General features: G+C 35.4%; 1 protein-coding gene across 1 annotated transcript in view; it reads left to right on the top strand.

The window, feature by feature from the left end:
- LOC135849045 (pyrokinin-1 receptor-like) overlaps nucleotides 1-14,343 on the top strand; it is a 35,372-nt gene extending 21,029 nt beyond the window's left edge. Inside the window, exons 3-5 of the mRNA XM_065369182.1 lie at nucleotides 13,146-13,440; nucleotides 13,546-13,748; nucleotides 13,918-14,343. Of these exons, the coding sequence (XP_065225254.1) occupies nucleotides 13,146-13,440; nucleotides 13,546-13,748; nucleotides 13,918-13,971 (552 nt within the window). The 3' untranslated portion in view covers nucleotides 13,972-14,343. The remainder of the gene's footprint in view (nucleotides 1-13,145; nucleotides 13,441-13,545; nucleotides 13,749-13,917) is intronic.
- The last annotated feature ends 9,934 nt before the right edge of the window (nucleotides 14,344-24,277 follow it).

Raw genomic sequence — 24,277 nt, 5'->3', positions numbered from 1 at the left:
TCATCCCCAACGAAGACGGAATTACAAAATACGTCGACGACATAAAAATATCAGGAACAACTTTTGAGGAAACTATCAAAAGACTCGAAAAAGTTTTTGGATTAATTAGAGAGCACGGTTTGAAGCTAAATCCAACAAAGACTCAATTTTTCAGAAATTGCGCTGATCATCTTGGTTTTGTAATTTCCGATAAAGGAATTGGAAAACAAAGTGAAAAAATTAGAAAATTAGAGGAATTTGAAAAGAAACACACTAAACGAGGAAAATTCTCTCTATCCAAAAAGAACGATATCTTGGCTTTAGTTGGCAACACGGGCCTCTATAGGGACTTCATTCCTGAATATTCACAAATTGTAAATCCCATCTACCATCTTACGAAAGGTGACGTACCTGTTGAGTGGACAGAAAAACAACAAAGAGCCTTTGAGACCCTGAAAGCTGAATTCAAGAAGGATTTTAAACTACAACAAGCTCCAAAGGAAGGTGATCTGTTCTTAGACACTCAACTCTCTGATGACTCGATGAACGGAGTTCTATTTTATATGGTTGAGAATGACAAACGAATCATCATGTTCATCTCGATAGCATTTAAAGAGCATCAGAAAAACTTCACCTTGTTTGACCGAGAAATTATGTGTTTGGTAAAATGTGTTCAGAAACTCCAAATGTGGTTACATGGACGACGAGTCCATGTGAGATCGAACCTTTTACCAATTATCAATCGATTTAGAGAAATTGCTCAAACCCACCGAAAGGCGGCTCACTGGGTAACTGTGTTAAATTGCTACGACATTATCTATGATATGAACTTTTCTAACAAGACCCTTTACAAAATAAAGGCACCTGAGCTAGAAGTCCACAATGTTGAAATTCCAGATGACTCAGATCCAACAGAGCTGGAACCATTCGAACCTCAAACTGAGCCATCGGAACCTTATTCACAAGAATTTGAGACAGGAATTGCACCCTTGGAAGTCAAATTTCTTGCTGAAAACATTCCTGAACTTCATAAACGTCTCAGAAACATTTCATCATACCAACAGACAGATACAACGTGCAAAAAACTCATCGAAATTCTTGAGGAAAGTATCCCGGCAAACAATAAAAAGCAAAGAGATGCTCAGAAAAACAAACTTTCGAAATTTGAAATTTTCAAAAACGCCAAAGGGGAGAAAATTCTCATGAAAAAACTAGAAAATGGTTCAAAAGTACCATGCCTGCCTAATGAGCTTTTCTACGATACTGTTGACTACCTACATTGCGTATATGGCCATGTAGGATCTACCAAACTCGACGTAATATTTCGTAGAATATTTTATCACAACAATTCACTGGCGTATATTCGCGAAATAGGCAACGTATGCATTGTCTGTAAGGTCAATAAGAACTACGCAAACCATAAGACTATTGAATACGCTCAAATAGAAGCTTATGCCCTTGGAGATGTTCTATCTGTGGATTTGCTTGGACCCCTTCCTGCAATGAAAGATGAACCAAAATACCTCTTGGTCGCAAAAGATGTCTTTACAAACCGGACATGGTTAAGAACATTATATAACATCAAGAAAAAGTCAGTCTGTCAGCAAATGGCTACAATAATATTTGACATTGAAAGTCATAAAGTGAATATCAAGAAAATAATAACAGACAATGGCTCACAATTTATCTCTAGTTCTTGGTACAATTTACTCGAAGAACATCACATTCAAGTTGCTCACACCAGCGCATACAACCCACAATCTTCATCTGTGGAAAGGACGATGCGCTGGATTGGAGACAAATTACGAGTAAAAATCAATAAAAACCACAATCCATTACGTTCACATTGTGGATGGCAAGAATTAATCTCTGAAATTGAGGATGAATTGAACAATACACCAACATCATTTGGATTCAAACCCAATGAAGCCTGGGGCATCGCAGATGTTATTGGATTACAAATACCCCAGACAAGTGTAAAGTTCAACTTCAAGAAAGAACTCATCAAGATTCATGAAAAAATGATAAAACGCGAAATTCCATCTGTTTCGACTGAAAAATGTCTTGAGGAAACATTAAACCCCGACATAGACCTAATATTTGACACAGACGGTTACGTCCGTGTCACAGCGGACGGAGCCTGCTCAAAAAATGGTGACGCGAATGCAATTGCTGGAATAGGTATTTGTTTTGCGCCAGACTCAATTTTAAATATTTCTGAACGTATAACGAGCACTCAATACCCAATTTCGAACAACCTTGCGGAATTAATTGCAATTCGTACAGCATTGCAAGTACTTAAAGAAAATGAGATCACAAAAGTAAAATTATTGAGTGACTCGAACTACGCTATAAAAGCGCTCAACAATACCTGCTCATTATGGCAAACCAATAATTGGAAAAATTCGCGTAATAAACCAGTCCATCATGAACACCTATTTAAAGAAATTCTCGAACTTCGTAAGGAGTTTGAAAAAGTCGAATTTATTCATGTTTTTGCAAGAAAACATGAATTTACAAACATCATCGCTGACTCGTTGGCTAAAAAGGCTGTCTATACTATTGAACAAGACACTCTAAAAATCCAAGAAATGACCCACCGTCAACTGGTTGAGACTTTTATTCGAGAGAAAAGAAGGTTGAAGAAAATTGAAGAAGAATATGCCTTCAATAAAAGTCACCCAGATCCTACATTCTTCAAAAAGGGAGACTGGGTCTTAATGGCCAATCATAAACAATCATCTTTTGCCAAACAGACTTCTGGCAAACTATATGAAAAGAAAACTGGACCCTACATCGTTGTCCAAAGAAATGGCCATAACTGCTATCTTTTAGAACCAACCGATGAGGATGAAATCAACAGAGTAGCAAATATTCGCCAATTGACTCTTTTTATTACAAAAGAGAACTTAGAAAAATTGAGAAGCGAAGTTTGCTTCAAATCTAGCATTGATTCGCGCAGGTTAGAGCAAAGAATCAAAGAATTTCTCACTGATTATCAAAACGAATCTGAAATCGACAGTGAAGATGATGAATTATACCTTGATTCAGATCACGAGGATGACACCGAAATTGTAATCAGTAGGAAAGATTTTCGAAAAGCATCTCAAGTGGTCCTACAAGAAGTAGCAAAATCAGCTCGTGAAAAACGTGCTGAGGCACGAAATAAACGACCTGAAAAGGCGCAAGCTACAACACACGCGTCTCAAAATTCAACCCTTTCTCAATCCCAACCTTCCACTTCAGGGGCACAGGACGGACCCCCTATTACGATAAAAAGAACGAGAGGCCGTCCACGTAAGAATAGGGCAACTGAATTTTCATCCCAAGAAACTATTTCAACCTTGGACGATAGCCAAGACAGTCAAGATAGCCAAGATTCTGACGATGAAATATTTTTGGATGCTCCTATGGCACCCCAAAATTCACCCGATAATGACCTTTCCAATGTTCAAAACCCATTGGATACTCCACCTGACTCTGCTATTCCAGAATCGCAACCTAGCGAAACTCTAAACGCTCCTAGGGCAGGGGCAAGTGCTCAAAGGCCTACATCTCTGCCAACTAGGACACGATCTGAGCGAGTTCTCGCTAAATTACGAACTAAACCCGCTACTCACTGGAAAAAACAGCTTGAGACAAAATTCCTAAATTACGTATCTGATAGCGATCAAGAGCCTATCGCTCGGTTCTTCGAAATGGTTCCTGATGAAAAATCAGATGATGAAGGAAACCCATCATGGAAAACTTAATGCCTTGCAAAAATTCACTACTCTATTGTTGCGAATTGGAAAATGTGCGAAAATTACCCTATCATATGTCCTGACACATTTTCTGATTGCAACAATAACCACATATTACTTCTATCACAACAGACATGCGACAAGCAAAGCATTAAGAATCAGAAAGTGTAGATATTTTCAAACCCCATAACCCCTTCTGTCACTCTACAGTGGTATGTATACTCGTATAGCTACAAAACTACGATCTAAATCGCTTGGAAGTACACTGAAAATACCTCATCATATGTCCTTGTGCATTTCCAAGCAATAATGCTCCGAGTAGTATAAACTCAAAAATACGCAACCCAAACTGTTTGGGAGTATACAGAAATTACCCCATCATATGTCCTTGCGTACTCCCAAGTAATCAGTATACAAAATTATCTTATCACATGTCTTCTTATATTCCCCAACAAATACATATCCCTTTTAATGTAACGCTTAGAATCACATTTGATTAATAATTCATTTTTTTTTGTCTTCAGTGCATTTTATACACGTAAGCATTCTAAAATACAGACGAAGAACGATATGTCCAACTCGTAATTCGCACCCTTGGTAAAAATAGACACATAACAGGTAGACGAAACCGGAACCCCACTGTGCCATGTACGAATACAAACATCAACAACAAGTCTTCACATCCTAAGTTCGTTACTCCAGCGACACAGTAAGCAAGTGTGTCATTGACCCTGCTACATCTCGTCAACACAGAGCGTAGACACCCGCATATACCAGCTGGAGAAGAATGCGTAAACGAACCCGAATAAATACGTACACACATTGGTCCGATATTCGCCACCAGATGATTTGGGAAAGGAATACGCTTAACAAGTAACTTGCACACGATTCACGAGTATTCCCCATAGTCATTTTTTTTCCCTACTCATGCAGTTATTTCCGTTTCATAAAAAGACAAATTCGAATACTCGAAAGTATACCGAGATCTAGGTCTTGGCATAATACCTATAATTTTTCCCAAATTTATACACACATAGTACCATCAATCTGTATACTACGCCATCGTTCAGTACACTGAAAGATGCATTTTCACACACCATTCAAAAATCATCCTTTACCCAATTAAAAATCCTATACTCGTAATCGTAGGCATAATATATGTTTAATTAACACATTACTATGCGCATTTACAGTTCAACAACAGCAACAGCCCATACGTAAGAATACATATAACGTGTTTAATTTTTCTGTTATAGACAATAGTCAAACGACGAGATTTAAATATTATGCTACTGTAGGATGCAAAGCCACAAACCCCCCTAAGAAACCCGAAATAATCATCGATACATTGTGGATAATTAAATGGTTCCCAGCGCAACACAGAGGACTCAGTAAATGATGCGAGTTATGTGACAGTTATGGGCAACTAGAAACACTGCTGCTTACTACCTCATTAAGATACTACGTAAGGTACAAAATTCGAGCAAGGCCAGCAGCAATAGAAACAAAATAATTGCCGGCAATGCAAGTAATAAGCCTGCATTACTCCGACGATTCATAGCAATCTCTATGAATTCGCTACTCTGAAAAACTGAACTGTATGCAAATTTTCTCGACTCGTCTGGCGATTCATTTTAGTATAGTCAGCATTTTTTGAAAATTTCATTCATAAGTCCAGACGAAGTGCTACCACTTCTAGAGAGACCATTCGGTAACCAGTCTAAGGCCATAAACACGTCAACGTACGAGGACATAACTGTCATTCAAATCACTTATTTTTTTTCTCTATCGCCTATTTGAGCATTTTATTTTTGATAATTACCTCGCCTTCTTATCGATTCTCACGCACAAGTGCTCATTACGGTCACATACACCTAAAATTTATGGACCCAGAGGTGGGAATAATTTTTTCAATCTAATCTGTATCAACTAAACAGTTGGTAAAATCAAAATAAAAGCGCTACCTTTTTTCGAATCGAACCTTATTATATGTAGTGCTGAGCTCCACGCAACATCTCTCAACTTAGCTGTGGTAAGTTTTCGACTTTGCTTTACCTATTCGTTTCCGAGTTTTGCTTTTCCAATACAACTTGATCTGGTTGACTTATATTTGAGTAAGTCAATTGGATCTTTTTTGCATCGATTTCGCGATTGATCATTTGTGTCTTTGTACCAAACTGCTGTGTTTGATTATTTTTCCAAATCCGTCTCAAAAATCTCGTTATTCAATTACAGACGTCGACAAAAGCCCCATTAGATCACTCTTCGATCGATTTTTCCCGATTTTTTGTTGGTCATCTTTCATTTCAATAGAATTTCCCTATTAATCGCAATTTTTTAGTGAAAAATGTCGATAACCATCTTCCAGATTTTCGAATGATTTCAATTTAATTCGTCTAGAATATTCCCCAAAATTTAGTCAATTTTTTGGAGATAACTTCCCTAACTTTTTTCGATTTAATCATCATTTCAATTTCCCCTCACGATTATGTCGTACTGCGAGATAATCTGTGACCAATGCAAGCTATCCTTGGCCTTGCCAGGACCATTTGCAAGAGCCATTCATGACGATATCTACATAACGGCGTGTCGTCACCTTTTTCATTTTGGGTGCCTATACCGATTGTATATACACTCCACCATGAGAACAGAACAAGGTGCACCATGTGTCCCATGTCCCCATCCGTCATGTAACCAATTGATCCTAGGATCCGATTCTTTCTTTGTTGACCAATCTCTACGAATATTCGAAGTGCTCAATACCGACTCTAGAGTCCAGTCTCTAGTGAATCAACTAGCATTACAACGAGATTACGTTACACGTATTGAGATGGTATTGGTCAATGACAATATTACCCTAACAAGTCAGGTGGAAGATTATCGAAAGGAATACGCCAAATTGACGACGCAGTATAATAGGCTCCTAGATCATCAGATAGGAAACCTATTCGCAAATCTACGTCCGAGAATGAATTCATCTACCGAGTCCCAACCTTCCTCCTCTCAAATGGAACCCGTCTTGCCACAACCTTCGATTTCCAACTCAGGATCTCCTTCACCCTCGTGGCGACGAGTCCAACAATCATCACGATCCGCCTTTGCGAAACCACAAAATCTTTCTTGTGGCTCTGCACCAGTTCAAAGACCGGAGCCTGTAGAGACCCCGATCCCAACGATTATCAATCCTCAAAATCAAAATATCCAAAATAACCCAGTGACCCAGCCCATAATATCGCAACTCGATTGCATAAATATGAACGAGCCGATTCCATCAACCTCGTCTGACAGCTCTAGGGCTCCAGACTCCGAAGTTGGCAATATTTCAGACCACGTAGCTGCTACGAGGTTAAGATCAAAAATTCCCCCGCCAAAACCGAAAAAGGGCACATCTGCGGACAAAAACCTTTTTCGTAAAAATTATAAAGCACGGTTCGGCTCCGATTCAGCCGAGTTAAAACCCTTTTATCCCATTAATTCCTACCCGCACAGCTTTACTGCCGCGGGATATGAAATTTTGGAAGATACATACAACGTCGCATTTTTCGCATACAATATCTTAATCATGGGGGATGGACACGCCAACGGTATTGCAAAATACCTAGGTGTGTCTAAACCCTATGAAAACCTGATTGATAATAAAATGTACCGTAGAGACATGCTGGCGTCCGGACTGCTCTCATACCTCGGGACGTTTAAAGAACTTCCAAAGAGAATAATGATTTCAATTGGAAATTTTGATGTGGAACGAAACACGTCATATGAACACTTCTTTTATGCATTCCAAGCAATCTGTCTGTTGTTGAAAAAATTACAAGTTCAACAACTCATAATCCTCCCCCTCATACCACATGAGGATATCAACCAAACGACTTTCTCAGAAATCAACCGAGCCCTAAATTTTGATTGGGAACGGACCCTCGGAGGAAGGGTTTTCCACACCTCAGATATATTCGAAGAACTCCACAGAAACAGGGCTGGAATGGACCAAAAAGGTCCCTTCTACCCATCTAACTTATATGCCAATATAATCCCGACAATGCGAGACAAATTCATCCCTGAGGTATTACGAAAGCAAACAATAATCCTAAATCCTAGGCCCCCTACACCTGACGTAGATATTTTGTCAGAATACACTCCTCAATTACTACCACTTGATTTAAAAATCCCTAGGATTTGCTTGACCCCTGTAAGGATAGCTCCCCGTTCAACCACTAATCCTTCCACACCCTCAACCTCTTCTCACCCAAATACGACAAAGGCAGTAGCAGTACAAAGCACACAAACTTCCTCCGACGAAAACAGTAATCTCGGAAAGATGGGTAAACTGCATCGCCTAGAACGTCGAAAAAATGACGATAACGACAGCTCAGTTCGACATGTACGCCGACGCACCGATCGAATCGTGCGTATGGTAGAAGCAGCCATAGAACAGGATGAACGAGTCAGCTTGCCGTCGATTAATTTGTCACGCGAGCGCGCGACACTGCTTTATTCTGATTCTAGATACTCCAATAACGATCAACGGGTACCATCGCAAGATGAAGAGATAAGTGACACGGAAGCCGATGAATAAAAACGACTACCTTAGCCGAAACCAGTAGAGCTCTGGATCACTGGAAGTGCCTAATAAAAGTGAAATTGAATCTTCCCTGTACATAATTAATCATTTATTTTTTTTAATCTAACCCTAGAGTTAAGTATAAAAATAAAGCATGACTAACTTTTCAGACCCCCATCTATACACAAGATACAATAAGTAAGTATTTTTCGAAAAACACACTAATAGTTTGTTTCCCCACAGAATTATTATGACTCAACAAAAACGCAGTCCTGAGTAATGATCCATATTAAATGACGATGTCGAGAGATTTCATAACTCGAAAAGCTGAGATTCGTTGATAATAATACTGTTGGCGACTAAACGACCACATCTTCCCATCACAAAATATCCGTAATTCTTCAACAATTAATTTTTTACAAATCCACATTATTCAATAGTTCAGATTTTGTATTCTACACTCATATATGTTATATGCATCTCTATTCAATTTTTGCATCAATAGTTCTACTCTTATGCACGTATTGTTTTTTCATGCTATGTATAGATATTACTCACTTAAAATTAAGCAAAATTCTAGAATTAAGCAAAATTTTTTTTTTGATACTATTACGCAATCTTTTCAGACCATTTTTTACATTCAGTCTCCTTTTTCAATAATACTAGAACCATATTTTTCTGCACTTATTTTTATGCAATACATTATGCTCTTAAAATTAGATAAAAATTTTAGAATTACGCAAAATTTTAGAATTAAGCTAAATTCTTTGAAACTGTATGCATTCTCTAGAGAATAGGAAGGTAAGACTACAACACATTCGCAAACTTTTGAACTTTTTCAATTTTTCTTCCATTTTGATGGGGGTATGAATTCAAAAATGGGGAAACAAAAACTTAAAAGCTGCGATATGACCACTATAAAAAATAAAAGAAGCTGGCTTTTCGTAATTATCATATTCGCAAGAACGTTTATTAAATTTATAGGCCAAATTAACATAATGCTACTTGATGACCAAGAACCACTCTCGTTGGCAGAGTACATACTTCGCGTATCTATTCCATCTAAATTGATAAGGAAAATCTTCGCATCGAACCCATTAGGAAACATTTGGCTACAAAAAACAGAAGGGCCGTTTTAAAACTCAAAAATTTTAGAATTTTCTTACTATTCTCACAAAAAACATTACCATTTTCGATCCTGTTGATTGACACTGCGGTCTCTGATCATCAAGCAATTGGTGTCTTTGATTGCGGGGAAAAAAGTCAATGGCATTTTTATTCAAAATTCCCACCCTCCGACCCATCTTGTGAAAACCTGTCACCTCAAAATAGTCTGCAGATCAACGCAGCAAAGTACGGAGGGGCAGGGGTGGCGCATCCTCCCTTGTTTGGAAGGGAGGGGAGAGCGGGGTACGGCATATTTTTCCTCTTATTTTTTGTGATCCGTGCTTCCCCCCGTGACCTGCTGTAAAGGGGTCAACCCCCGGAAGGGCATATGATATGAGGAAATATGCCTTCATCACGTAAGGGATGATTAATAAAAGCATCGCCGTAGTGATGAGTATAAGAAACATCACCGTAGCGAGGATTAAAATAACAACTCCCAAAGACTGCGCAAGTCTGGTAATGTGAGAACTTCTTCTAATACATTTTGATGACAATTCAATGTCATCAATAGCCGCGCATCGAACGATGCACCTACGACTATAAATTGAGCAACACAGCCACGAGCCGAACTAGTTGCAGTTGTTGTATTTTCGGGCAAGTTGCATTCCCAATTAAGCTGCATCTCCTACTCGGTGGTCGCAAGACTACCGAGTAGTTACATCTAACATGATTTGAATTTAATTAGATCTCGTATTCGGTGAACGCGCGAGCCGGTTCTTGGTCTCAAAGTGTATTTATGTAAGTTAGAAGCGGATGAGTTCCCTCTACAAGGACACTCATCTCCTATTTTTTCCGATCTCGCCCACTTCTATAGTGGTTAATATTATTTCGCTTCGTGATTAAAATTATCGATCGTAATTCTTCACGTTCCCTATTGGGTATGTTTCCCATCCTGCCGGCCATCGGAACATACTTCTCGTCTGGAAAAGCACCCTCAGTAAAAACAACCAACCCCTGCCGACCATGTCTAGTATTAGGGACATACCGAAGAGGCAGGAAATATGGACAGTTTGTGAACCTGGTGAGAAAGTCACCTGCATTAATAACACATTTTCTAGGAAATGTGTACAGTTTCAATGGGTAAGCAATTACCACCCTCATTATCTATTAACGAATATTAATTATTACATAATATGCCAACTCGAGTCTAAGGTAGTAAAATCATTTTATACTCGATTAACCGATAGAATATGTATCTTTAATCATGTTTCCGAGCAACAATAAATCATATTATCTTGTATGTATGCTTTTGATTGGTGATTGGAAATTATTTCTGTGAAAAGTGAGTAGTATGACTGAGACCTCTCCGATATATTGAGCTAACCTGGCGAGGCAAATATTCACTACCTTAGGGAATATTTCTAAACTTCAGTACGTAGGTAGAAATTCTGATAAAATCTATCTATCTCAATCATGTTTAATCTCACTATATCAAACATTTTTTTAGATTTTGAAAAAATGAGCACCTTTGTCAATTTTGATTCGTCAATTTTGAAAAAAATTAGCATTTTTGTCGATTTTGAAAAAATGAGCATTTTTGTCAATTTTAAAAAAATGAGCATCTTCGTCAATTTTAAAAAATGAACATTTTTGTCAATTTTGAAAAATTGGGCATGTTTGTTGATTTTGAAAAAATGAACTTTTTGTCAATTTTTAAAAGATTTTGACCAATTTCGAAAAAATGAGCAGTCTTTTCAATTTTGAAAAATTGAGCGTTTTTGTTAATTTTTTGCATAAAAGCAACAATTTTTACAATTTCAGCAAAAAACAGGACATTTCAACAATTATTTTGTTAAAAATGATACTTTCTTGCAATAAGTAGATATTTGTCAAAAGATCAATTTTTTGGCAATTTCTGGAAAATAAGCAAGACTTGGACAACAGAAAAAAATGGAACTGTTCTGAATATATTGCGAAAAAAGACAATTTCAGCTAAAAATAGAATTCTTTTGGAAATTTTTTTTCAAGAAAGCGAGATTTTTTTGCAACTTTTATCAAAACAGCGAAGCTTTTGAAGAATAATTTCTGTGGAGAAAGGAGAAATGTTTTCGCAATTTTGCTAAAAAACGATATTTTTGGTCAATTTTTGCCAAAGATGAAGACATTATCAATTTTCAGCAAACAGCTGGACTTTTCGCAACTATTCCCATAAAAATGATAGGTACCGATTTTCTTTGCAATTTTTTTTTTAAGGGAGATTTTTTAGTATTTCTTGACAAAACAGCGCAGGTTTTCTGTAATTTTTAAAAAAATTTCAAGATTTAGATTTTCTTTGCAAAAAAAAAAAAAAAAACATTTAAATTCAATAAAAACACAAAAAACATTTTTTTAATTAATAAAAATTACCAAAAGTTGATTAAATTTTATCAAAATTTTCCAAAGGATTAAAAAAAATTGAACAGACCGTCGCAAAAAAATGCCAAAATGGCATAAAAATATTAGAAACATGAAACTCAATTTAAATCACCAAATTGATGAAATTCCAGTAAAAAAAAAACTTGCCCAAAATCACATAAAACATGCTTTAGAGTGACATCAAAATACGAAAATATAAATAATTCAAATAATTGAAAATCACAAAAAAATTTAGAACATCGTTAAGACTCGGTGAAATGTCATAAAAGCATTTTAAAAGACGTTAAAATCATTTAAAACTACCAAAAACTGACAAAATTTCAAAAAAAAAGAAAAAAAAAGAATTGCAAAATTTCACGAAGAATTGTACAAAACACTCTTGAAATATCTATACTTGGAAATTTTTCAAAAAAAAAAAAAACAAAAAATACATGGCAAACTCAGTAAAAATTGCAAATTGTTTGAAGAAAAACTAGCAAATCGTGTGAAATATCAAACATGTGCAGAAACTGAGAAACATGAACAAGAAAATCACCAAAAACAATAATAAAATTTCAAAAATATATAAAAAATTGCCTAGAACATGAGACTAAAACACGTAAAAATGACAGCAAGAAAAACATAAAACGTACCAACTTTATTGAAATTTCAGAAAAGTTTGCCAAAATTTCGCAGAAATTGCATAAATTGTTAATTAAAACATGCAAATTTTGTGAAATTAAGGAAAAAATGTCACGAAATATTGTTAAAACACGTTTAAAATTTCATAAGAATGCTCGAAAAGCATTCAATCAAAATAATAAATAATCGAGCAAAACGTAAAAATTTTGAGAATTTTTTTCATGTTCAGAATCGCATTTGGGGTGCTCGTGGTGGGGGTTAGAAAGGTTGAATCAGAAAATCAAGTTGAAATTTGAATTCAGTGCCTCAAAACACCAAATAAACGATATGTCACATGACATAATCTGCTACACTATCAGTTTCAGTGAAAATCCCCCCCCCCCCCTGTTCACTATTAATTTGGTCAAAATGTGGAAAAATGTCAAATATCGTGTGACATATCGTTTCATATATTTTCGAGAGTGCTGAATGTGAATATGGACTCAGTTTTTTGATTTGACATTTCCTACGCCCCCCTTGGCACCCCCCCCATTTTTCCAATTTTTAAAAATGAAAAAAATCGTGTGACATATGGTTTAATAAGTTTTTGGGAGCGATTTGTCAAAATTTGCATAAAAAGTGACAGCCTTGTAACAGTTATTGTAACATTAGTAAAAAATCCATTTAAAATAGCTAATTCTACATTATATAAAAGAAACCTAAACTGAGACATTTTTTTTCAGGCTTTCCAATTCGGCTTAGTCGCCCACGGGGGACCAGAAACTTTACAATGCACATTGAAACGAATCATTCTACCTCATTCGTTCGAATTATCGACAATATTTTTCTTCATCGTACCGATGATCTTGATCACCTACTTATACGCGATGATCGGTATTAAATTAAAGAAATCAGGCAAAATGAAACCATCTCTTAAACGCAAATCGCTCTACAACGGTAATGCCAGTTCAGCGAACACATCGCGAAGTTCCATGTTCAGTCAGCAACGACCCGAACGAAAAATATCAAAAATGCTCAGTAAGTAGTGCACAATATTTGTTTGAATTACAAAACATTGATGTACGAAAATTAGTTCCAAATGTTCCAATGAACACTGATAATTTTTAATTTTGTCTCATACAGTTGCAGTTGTGGTCACTTTTTTCCTGTGCTGGGCTCCATTCCACGCTCAAAGATTAGTCGCCATGTATGGTACGAATTCATCGTTGATGATGAAGATCTACGACGTTGTTACTTACGTTTCGGCCATTATGTATTATACGTCGTCCATGATGAACCCATTATTGTATCAGATCACCTCTCGAAAGTTCAGAGACGCTTTCAAGGTACTTAGATTTCGAATTCGAGTCGAAAACTACTCGAAAATTGGATAAATTAACCCCTAACACGCGTTGTGGATGATCAATTGAAAAGTGCGAGAATAAAAATTTCGCACAGAGTAAAATAAAAATGAAAGCACTTGCCATGACGTTCGTCGTTCATCTCTTGTTACAGGAGTCCATCGGTCTATTTTACAGCAGAACTCCTCAAGACGAAAGTTGCAAATAGAGTACAACAGTTGAACTGCCGGATTTCAATCCTCGAAATTTCCAGAACCGAGATCATTCGAGTCGCTGCATAGATCAGATGAGTATTCATCACCGACTCCGAGTCCGATTGAGAAAAAATGGCGGATGAAACGAGCGTTTCCAATCGACAATGCGAAGTTGACGATGCGTTCTGCGTAAATGTCACTCCAGTTTTGAAAGAAAATTGTTGAAGGTGCCAGATCAACATTTCATGCATTGTTTCTATGTATCATCTCCACATGGAATACTGTACTGTGGAGCTTGCCATGAAAACACTTGGTTTATTTACCTATTTGTCATTGAAAGTTTATGATACGATGTAATTTGAATGAAAATCATATTTGTGTTATTATTTCAATGCAAGATGCTCGATGACAAGTTATCTTAGAAATTGGGTCTCAAATGCTACTCGTAAGATACGTCACTAGTCAAACTTTCAAGAGCTGAAACACATTATTCGATATTTTTGATGAATTTCGAACATCAAACTTGGGTCAATTGACCTAACAAGGGAACCTCTTGAGGTGTCACACTCCGATTTGAACAGGGCCGCATTTTTGGAAAGAGCGTAGTCTAAAACCCCCAAAACCAAATTTTCAGCTGCTCAAGTTCATTTTTCGATTTTTGGCGAATTTTTGAAAATTCAAAATTGACTGTTTTTGGCGATTTATGTTTTTTTTGAAAAAGTACGTACTTGATCAATAAAAATGGTCAAAATAAGTCCCAAAACTAATATTAATTACCCAAATCCAAATTTCACCATTTCCAGCCATTCTGGAGCCTCCAGTGCGATTTTTCAATTTCTCCAGAATTTTGAATTTGCTCTAGAAGGCGTGAATATGAAGTAGTGCAGCTAAAAATCGACTTGTAACTCACACTCGACCTGTTTAACGAGTTTATCCACATTTGAGCCAATTTTGAGAGTGACACCTCAAAAGTGGCTTTTTCACCAGCTTTTTTCAAAATTAAAAAAAATCAAAAAATCAAAAGTTTCCCATTGGTGTGGAAATTTTTGAAATTCACACGAATTGCTGTATTTTGTCCAAAACTAACTACCCAAATCAAAAATTTCACAATTTCCAGCCATTCTGGAGCCTCCAGCGAGATTTTTCAATTTCTCCAGAATTTTGAATTTGCTCCAGAAGGCGTGAATATGCAGTTGGGCAGCTAAAAATCGAGTTGTGTATTATACTCGACCTGTTTAACGATTTTATCTACATTTGAGTCGATTTTGGGAAAGACACCTCAAGAGTGGTTTTTTTGACCAGCTTTTTTCAAAATTGAAAAATCAAAAGATAACTGTTTGTGAGGAAATTTTTGAAATTTGCGCGAATCGCTTTATTTTGTCCGTAACTAACTCCCCAAAACCAAATTTCACAATTTCCAGCCATTCTGGAGCCTCCAGCGCGATTTTCAATTTCTCCAGGATTTTGAATTTGCTCCAGAAGGCGTGAATGTGAAGTTAGACAGCTAAAAATCGAGTTGTATATTACACTCGATCTGTTTAACGAGTTTATCCACATTTGAACCGATTTTGAGAGTGACACCTCAAGAGTGGTTTTTTGAGGTGTCACTCTCGTTCCAAAACGACTGGAAATGGTAGAATTAGCGCTCCAGGGGTTAGTTCTTGAAGAACTACAGCGATTCACGCAAATTTTAAAAATTTCCTCACAAACTGTTATCTTTTGATTTTTTGGATTTTTTAATTTTGAAAAAAGCTGGTCAAAAAACCACTCTTGAGGTGTCACTCTCAAAATCGGCTCAATGTAGATAAACTCGTTAAACAGGTCGAGTATAATACACAACTCGATTTTTAGCTGCCCAACTGCATATTCACGCCTTCTTGAGCAAATTCAGAATTCTGGAGAAATTGAAACATCGCGCTGGAGGCTCCAGAATGGCTGGAAATGGTGAAATTTGGATTTGGGTAATTAATATTGGTTTTGGGACTTATTTTGACCATCTTTATTGATCAAGTACGTACTTTTTTTTAAAAAAAGCATAAACCGCCAAAAACAGTCAATTTTGAATTTTCAAAAATTTGCCAAAAATAAAAATATGAACTTGGGCAGCTGAAAATTTAGTTTTGGGGGTTTTAGACTATGCTCTTTCCCAAAATCGCGACCCTGTTCAAATCAGAGTGTGACACCTCAAGAGGTAGTTCCCTTGTAAAAAGCTGAAATTTGCATGCATGATATTTTCTAGCACCCTTCTTCCTCCTGAAACGATTTTGGAAAAAGTTTCGAACATTTAATTTAGTTCTGAAGCTTTTAGCAGATTTTTAAAAGTTGAAATTCCCACAAAATTTTACCCAATCAAGTTGACAATCTGAAATTCACTTCAGATCGTAATTCAAACGTGTTGAGTCGACTGGAGGTCGTTTCAAGCTAATCTAGAGCCTTTATAGCAATACATACATATTTCAGTAATTCCAGATTTTCGGAAGATGCCATAAAAATCGTACAGATCAACTTCAGGGTACATACAATATTATCAGCTTTCCAGGTCCATTCGGAAAATTTTCAGTTTTTTACATTTTTGGGCTAAATTGGATTTTTAAAAATTCACCGAATATCGAAAACGGCGCTTTACTACCCGAAATTTGGCTGATCATCTTTGTTCAGGTCAAAAAAAAATGTCTGCCAGTTGACAATTAGAGAGGCATATCAAACTACTTATTTTCAACATAAGTTAAAGACCTCGTAGACACCCTGAAGACGAGTATAATAGAGGGAAGAAAACAAAAGAATCTGTTCGGAAAACTTTCTCATTTGAAAATTAGTCGTATTTTTCCATCTGCGAAAGACTATTTCTACGGAATTTTTTTCCCATCAATCAGGCTGGAAAAACAAGGGAATTTTTCCAAAATTTCACAAAAAAAAGAAATAAATTGAACATTTAAAGTCGGATTGAAAAAAAGCAGGACTTTTTGATAAAATTAATGCTAAAAGTTAGGACAATTGCAGGACTTGCAGAACACACCGCCAAAAAGTAATATACAAGAAAAAACAACGGTTATTTTAACTCAAAAATATTACTCACCTTTGCATCAACGATGGGTTTGGGTAACTACTCGTAGGGTCGCTCTTCACCTCACTCGGAACTCTCCCTGAACAACATTTAAATTAGATAATTCGCCACATCGAGGCTGTTTTCATCCAAAGCTGTACATTAGTAAGAAAAAGTCCGCATTTTTGTAGCTGCAAAGGGGCAGGGAAGGGCTGAAAAGTTGAAACCCATAAAAGGCGCAATTTGTACACGACAAACTTTGGCCTTCTCGGTCGATTTGGAGGCTAAACCTACCCCAAATGCCAAATTTGAACGAATTTCGCTGAAATTCCTTCAACTAAAAAACCTAATATTTTAATATTTCTAAAAAAAAAAAAAAAAAAGTGTAGGTAGACAACAGAAGAATCTATGAAAATACACTCCCATGACCCCAAAACAAACTGTGTGAAGGCCGAAGGGTCCACCCACCTCTCTCTCGGAATCGCAATAAACTGTAGGTATGCTTTATTTTTCCTTTAACTCAAAGAAAATCAGAACATTACATCGAAATTTTGACAATTGAGTGACATCAGATATTGTTGCACAATCGATAATATGAACTGCATAATACCTACTCAAGATCAATGGTAGATGTACTCGTACAATACAAATGAAAAAACACCTTCGAATAGTAATTTATATTCAAAAATAAATTCAACAAAAGATACGACAGTTAAGAATAAATAATACAGAATATACAAATAAAATGTAATAACAGTAGGTAAGTACATTAGTTTTTTTTTATCATAATCAATATTATTTTCATTATAAAATACAAGTAAGTTTATAAAATTGGAGAGCTCGACGAATCTCGGAGTAGAAGATCTAGAGTAATTTGATGAGTTTGAAAAGCTATATAGACAGATAACACTTCAGCGAAGAGAAAGTTTATCGAGAGGGGGGATCGAATGACCGTTTCCTAAGCTCTAGAAAGTTCACTAGAGTCAGAAATTTATTATAATGGCTGTGATATTTTTCGAACATTACGTATGCTTAAATCATTTTGAGAAGTTTTCAGTAAGTAATTTTTTGAGCTTACTCATATCGCACGAGGAAAGATAATTTTTGAATGTGCGATGAATGTTGGTGCATTTCAACTGTTTTCCAACAACACAGAAGAACGTTTAGAGTAAAAAAATGTAACATCTCAAGAAAAAAAACTTTTTTGAGAAAACTTTTAATAATTCATTTTATGCGCCATGTACTCTCAGAAACGCGCTCTAGATGTTCGTTAATCTAGTTTAAGTCAGTCAGTCTCATTTTACCTCAGTTTACCAGTGCCTGTTAGCTTGTCCTTTAAGCGTAGATTTAGGAAAGCTCTTATAAGGCTATGGTTACTTGAAGAGAACATTGAACCAGTGTGATTATGACCTGCCTCTTCAGTAATGGCTGTTCGTTGCTACTGCCTCATAAATTTTGTTTTTGATACTACTCTCAGAATTTGATATTTAATATTTTAATGTTTAAGTAATTCTTCACATCGTATCAACTCGGAGGGAGAAAGTGAGTCTATTTTTATGATATTAAATTTGTGTTAAGGTTAACAAATGATATCACAAACAATACCTCATCAAATTGTTTTGTGTGAAGATTATATCTCAGCAATTCGTTTATCAAAAACAAATGAAAATAAAAGATCAAAACATGTTGATGTGAAGTACCTATCATTACATTTGTGAAGAAGTTCAAAGTGGTTTCATCATTGGTGATATTTTGACTAAACCTTTAAATAAAACCCCATTTCAGAATAAAATGTCAACATTTGTTGAAAAAATATAACTGAAATGAACTTACATAATAAGATGTCTGGTGTGTTTTCCCCTAAAATCAAACTGAATATCTTCACATGATAATTATGCATTATTAGTTGCATTTTGATTTTTTCAGGATAAATATTAATACCTACTTCATTTTTTTTTTACTTTTCAGTTTGATCACTGATCAGTAGTGGCAACACTGAAGCGACGTTGTTAAGCTAGATTGAATATAAATAAGGTAGACGTAGTTCAGTGTAACTTATGTGTTACCAATATTGTTGCAAACATGATTAATTGATTATGGAACCCGAAATGATGGGTAAGTAAGTAAGTAGATAAGTAAGTAAGTAATTGGGTTATTTTTTTCATTTTTCAATTTATCCTGTGCCCTGTCAAAATTTCAAGTGCTAAAGTGTTTTTTTCAATTTTTGGTGAATTTATAAAAATCAAAGGGTATTCCTGGTTAAGATAGGTGAAATGGCCCTGTTCTCAGATTTGGAAAATCATGATGGATTATTGTTGGGTACCTCCAATAAAAATTTTCGACCGGAATTTCCACCCCCCAACCCACCCCCCTTGGTCAGTATACCCAAAAAACGCGTTTTTTGCGCGAAAAATTCGGTATCCATGAGTGGTGGGGATAAAATTCTGGTACCAAGCGGAATGTGTAGGGAAAGCCTCGGCCTTTCAACACGATTTTTTTCAAAAAATTTTATCGTAGTGGTGGGGGTAAAATTGACAAAAGAAAACTTTGAAGCGCCACAGCTCCGAACTGAAGGGTACTACACAAAAACTGTTTTCGCCAAAATGTGTCTTTTTACTAGTACTTTCTTCCTACTAATCCATGAAATTGAAATTTTGTCTGCAAAAGGCTCATATTTGCAAAAAACCCTGAAAAATACGTGTTTTTCGCGTTTTTTTGCAAAATAATGCAAAATATGCCAAAAATCTATGGAACAAAAAATGTTGAGCGTCGAATTTCACCCTAGAAAACGTGTTCATAAGGTTGTCAAAACGCTCATCTACTGAAGTTAGCTTAGATTGTAATCATGAGCTCTCTGAATAAAAAAAATACCAAAAATATTCAAATTGAGGTCAGAGCGATTCAGTTATAATTTTCACAGTCTTCTCATTTTAAACACGTTTCCACAATGCTTGGTCAAAAAAGTCCTTCAAAATGAATATATTGCAAGTCAAACTTACAAAAAGTTACCAAGAATAGGCAAATTACCCAAAAATTGTTCAGAAATCTCACTCAAAATCAGTATTTGCAGAAAATACAAATTTCGATTTTAATTTCAATTTTCAAAAATTTCAACAAAATCTTTTTCAAATCCAATAGGTACCATTCATACATGTTCAACAAATCTTACCAAAATTCAAAAACTTGACCCATCATGAGGGACAAATTGTTTGAAAAATCAATTTTTTTTAGCATTTTTGAAGATCCTTTACCCATACTACATATTCTATTTAAAAAAAGTACACTTTGTGTATCTTATCCATAGATTGATGTGATAAACATCGGTACCAATCATTTTATTTACAAGTATATAATTAAGTATTTTTTTTGGTCAGAATTTTTCTATTTTTAAAGAGAACTAGAGAAAATGAATAAAAAAAGAAATCGAGAGAAAAAATACCTATAAAATTACAAGTATTGGTTTTAAAAATGGAAAAAGCAGCACTTTTGAGACAAATTCTGATAAACGTTGGGACTTTTTGACAATTTTTTCAAAAACTGTACCTTCAATCTATTTTGGCTAACACGAGATTTTATTAACCATTTTGGCATAAAATAGAAGTTTTTGGATAATTCATTAGCAAAAGGCCTTTGCCCACAATATTTCGTCAATGCAGACAATTTTGACAAAAAGCAGTAGTTTTGAAAATGTTGGCTAAAAGCAGAAGTTTTTTTTATGATACCTAGGCATGTAATTCATTTATTTATATTTTATTTTGAAATAACTAAGAAAAAATTAAATTTTGACAATGATTTGGCAAAAAAACAGGATTTTTTAAGGATAATTTTTGGAAAATCAAGAATTCTTTCCAATTTAGGCAACAAGATTTTTTGAACGTTTTGGCAAAAAGCAGGAGTTTTCTTTTGGCAATTTTTACAAAGTTAGGATTTTTTTTATAATTTTATTTACGATTCTGACGCAAATGAGATTTTTTTGACAATTTAGGCAAGAGCAGAACTTTGCAGACAATTCTGGCAAAAAACATAACACGGACTTCTTAGGATCATTTTGGCAAAAGAAGGAAATTTTGAAATTTTGGTAACAAGTTTTTGGTCATTTCTGCAAAAAATATTAAGACTTTCTTGATAACACCAAAAAAGGTATTTTCTCAACAATTTTGGCAAAAAACGGGACTTTTTTGGAAATTTTGACAAAAGTTGGGATTTTTTAATAATTTTTTTTACAATTTTGGCGAAAATGAGACTTTTTTTACAATGATTCCGGCGATAAGATTTTTTGAACATTTTGGCATAAAACATGTGCTTTTTTGGCAATTTTTACAAAAAGTCAAGATTTTTTGATAATTATGGCAAAAAATTGGAATTTTTAAAATTCTGGACAACAACAAGTTTTTTTGCTCATTTTTACAAAAAATATTAGGATTTTGATAACATCACTCAGAAGAAAATGTATTTTCGACAATTATGATCAAAACCAGTGCTTTAATTTCGACAGAAGTTAGAATTTTTTTATAATTTTTACAAAAATGTGACTTTTTTGATAATTTTGGCAAAAGTAGGAACTTTTGACAAGTTTTTCAGTAGCGATTTTTCGTCCCATACTATGTTGCGACATGACCAACGTGACAATTATCACTTTATCAGATAGTGCACAGTACCTCATCTCATGACTTTGCTGCAAAGATGTGATGTATGCGCGCGCTTAGCTCAGTAGATGAGCGTTTTGACACTTTTGACAACCTTTTGAACACGTTTTCTAGGGTAAAATTCGACGCTCAACATTTTTTGTTCCATAGATTTTTGGCATATTTTGCATTATTTTGCAAAAAAACGCGAAAAACACGTATTTTTCAGGGTTTTTTGCAAATATGAGCCTTTTGCAGACAAAATTTCAATTTCATGGATTAGTAGGAAGAAAGTACTAGTAAAAAGACACATTTTGGCGAAAACAGTTTTTGTGTAGTACCCTTCAGTTCGGAGCTGTGGCGCTTCAAAGTTTTCTTTTGTCAATTTTACCCCCACCACTACGATAAAATTTTTTGAAAAAAATCGTGTTGAAAGGCCGAGGCTTTCCCTACACATTCCGCTTGGCACCAGAATTTTATCCCCACCACTCATGGATACCGAATTTTTCGCGCAAAAAACGCGTTTTTTGGGTATACTGACCAAGGGGGTGGGTTGGGGGGTGGAAATTCTGGTCGAAAATTTTTATTGGAGGTACCCAACAATAATCCATCATGATTTTCAAAATCTGAGAACAGGGCCATTTCACCTATCTTAACCGGGAATACCCTTTAGGCCAAAAATGGAGAAAAAAATCAAAAGGTAGGCCCCCCCCCCCATTAGTACTAGCAAAATGCCCTCAACCTCGGATTTTGATAAAACTTGCAAGGTATTTTTAGTACACCAAAAAAATGATTAATGGGCCCATAGCCCGCTCCTCACCTCACCTCCCTCAGCCATGAGAGCCAAAAAACGTTTTTTTCAAGGGAAAAATTCTGCATCGTATGGGAGAGAAGGGGGGAGAGGATATGGGCCTTCAAAGTTGGGATATTTTTTTTTAAAACGTGTTTTTGTAGCCTCTATAATACCCAATTTGTTTTGAGAAAAATGACCCAGTCCCAAATGAAAGTATTTGAAGAGTGATATTCCAAAACTCGCTTTGTCCATTTTTATCAAAGTTGGGTTTTCAGTGGTACCTGATAGATGAAGTATTAACTCACATTCCTGCATCATCAACCTACCAAAATGAGGTGTTAAACTCACCTAAATAGCCAATTCACTAAAAATTTAAAAAAAAATAATGTTCCAAAACGCGCTTTGTCCATTTTTATTGAAATTTTTTTCAGCAGTATTTAGTGGATGAAATGTATACCTATACACTCCTACATCATAAAGCCACCCAAATAAAGTGCTAAACTCGCCTAAAAAGCCAGTTTACCCGTTTAAAGGGAAACCGTTTTTCCTCTCTCCTGAAAAGTTGTGAAAATGGACAAAGCGAGTTTTGGAATATCACTCTTCATTTGCAATTCTGAGTTGATGTATACTATTATTTTTTGGTCATTGCCAACTTCAAAAAATCGCCAAAAATTTAAGAATTTTTGGCAATTTTTCTCGATTTTTTGAAATCTAACACATTAGTGTTATTGTTGATAAACTAATTAATGCATTATCTTCTGTTTCCTTATTGTACAAATTGTCTTTTTTTCGATTTAAATGTAGGCAGAGCATTTTTTCTTACGTTTATGTGATTTGTTGCTTAATTCTTTCCTCTTCGAGGCCAATTTTTCTCTATTGTATATCTCGTGTTGTTGCGTCATCTTGGCAAATATCATTGTTTTTTCTATGTTTATTTTGTTGATGTTTATAATATTCAATAAAATTCGATTAAAATCTTGGGAATCGTGAATTAGAACTGAATAAGTGGAACCTCAAAAGTTCCATTGAACCTCGTCCCAAACACCGCAAAAGAAAGAATGTTAGGAGCAAGAAACGTATAACATCTCAAGTAAATAAAAACTTTTTTTAAAGTTGACTTTTAGTAATTTATTTTGTGCGTCATGTACGCTCAGAAACGATCGCTCTTTATGTGTGTCAATCTAGTTTAAGTCAGTCTCATTTTACCTTAGTTTATAAGTGTCTGTTAGGTTGTCAGCTCGTAAGAGTAGATTTAGGAAGGCTCGAAGGCTCTGGTGTTATTATGACCATGACCTGCCTCTTCAGTTATGGCTGCTCTTTGTCCGTTGTCTCTTAGATTTAGTTTTTGGTAAGAATCTCAGGATGTTTTTCAATGCATATTTTTTCTCATGTACAACAGAATTTGCGATCATTTTTTTTACTCAGTTATCTGTGTGGATTTTTAGAAATAAAAGGTCCTACACAAATAGGGTATTTTTTCACATACCTACAACAGGAATTTGCGAGTCTTTTTTTGCTCTGAGTTTGTTAGGACATATGGTACGAGAAGGAGAGGCGGGGGGGGGGCTAGACTGACATTTTTTTAATGAATAAAATTTTATGAATTGTTTTTAAATGTTACCTTTTTTTTTCTTTACAGAAAGGTAGGTACCAGTTGCTGGCTTCAGAGCAACCATTTTGGGACAAATGATATCAAAGTTGTCGTAGAAAATTGCTTCAAGGAGATTGCAGTACCATCTCAACAAAAGGCTTTTTGGTAGGTGAATTCGTTTTTTATCCTTACAATTTATACGTCCATCCGGAAGGGACATGATTCGAATCAAATCGTGACGTTTGTTCGTATATACCTATACGACATA

Source organism: Planococcus citri, chromosome 5 (genome assembly GCF_950023065.1).
Source record: "Planococcus citri chromosome 5, ihPlaCitr1.1, whole genome shotgun sequence".
Classification (NCBI taxonomy): domain Eukaryota; kingdom Metazoa; phylum Arthropoda; class Insecta; order Hemiptera; family Pseudococcidae; genus Planococcus; species Planococcus citri.
Note: the sequence above shows the minus strand (reverse complement) of the source record. Positions and strands in the feature narration are given on the sequence as shown.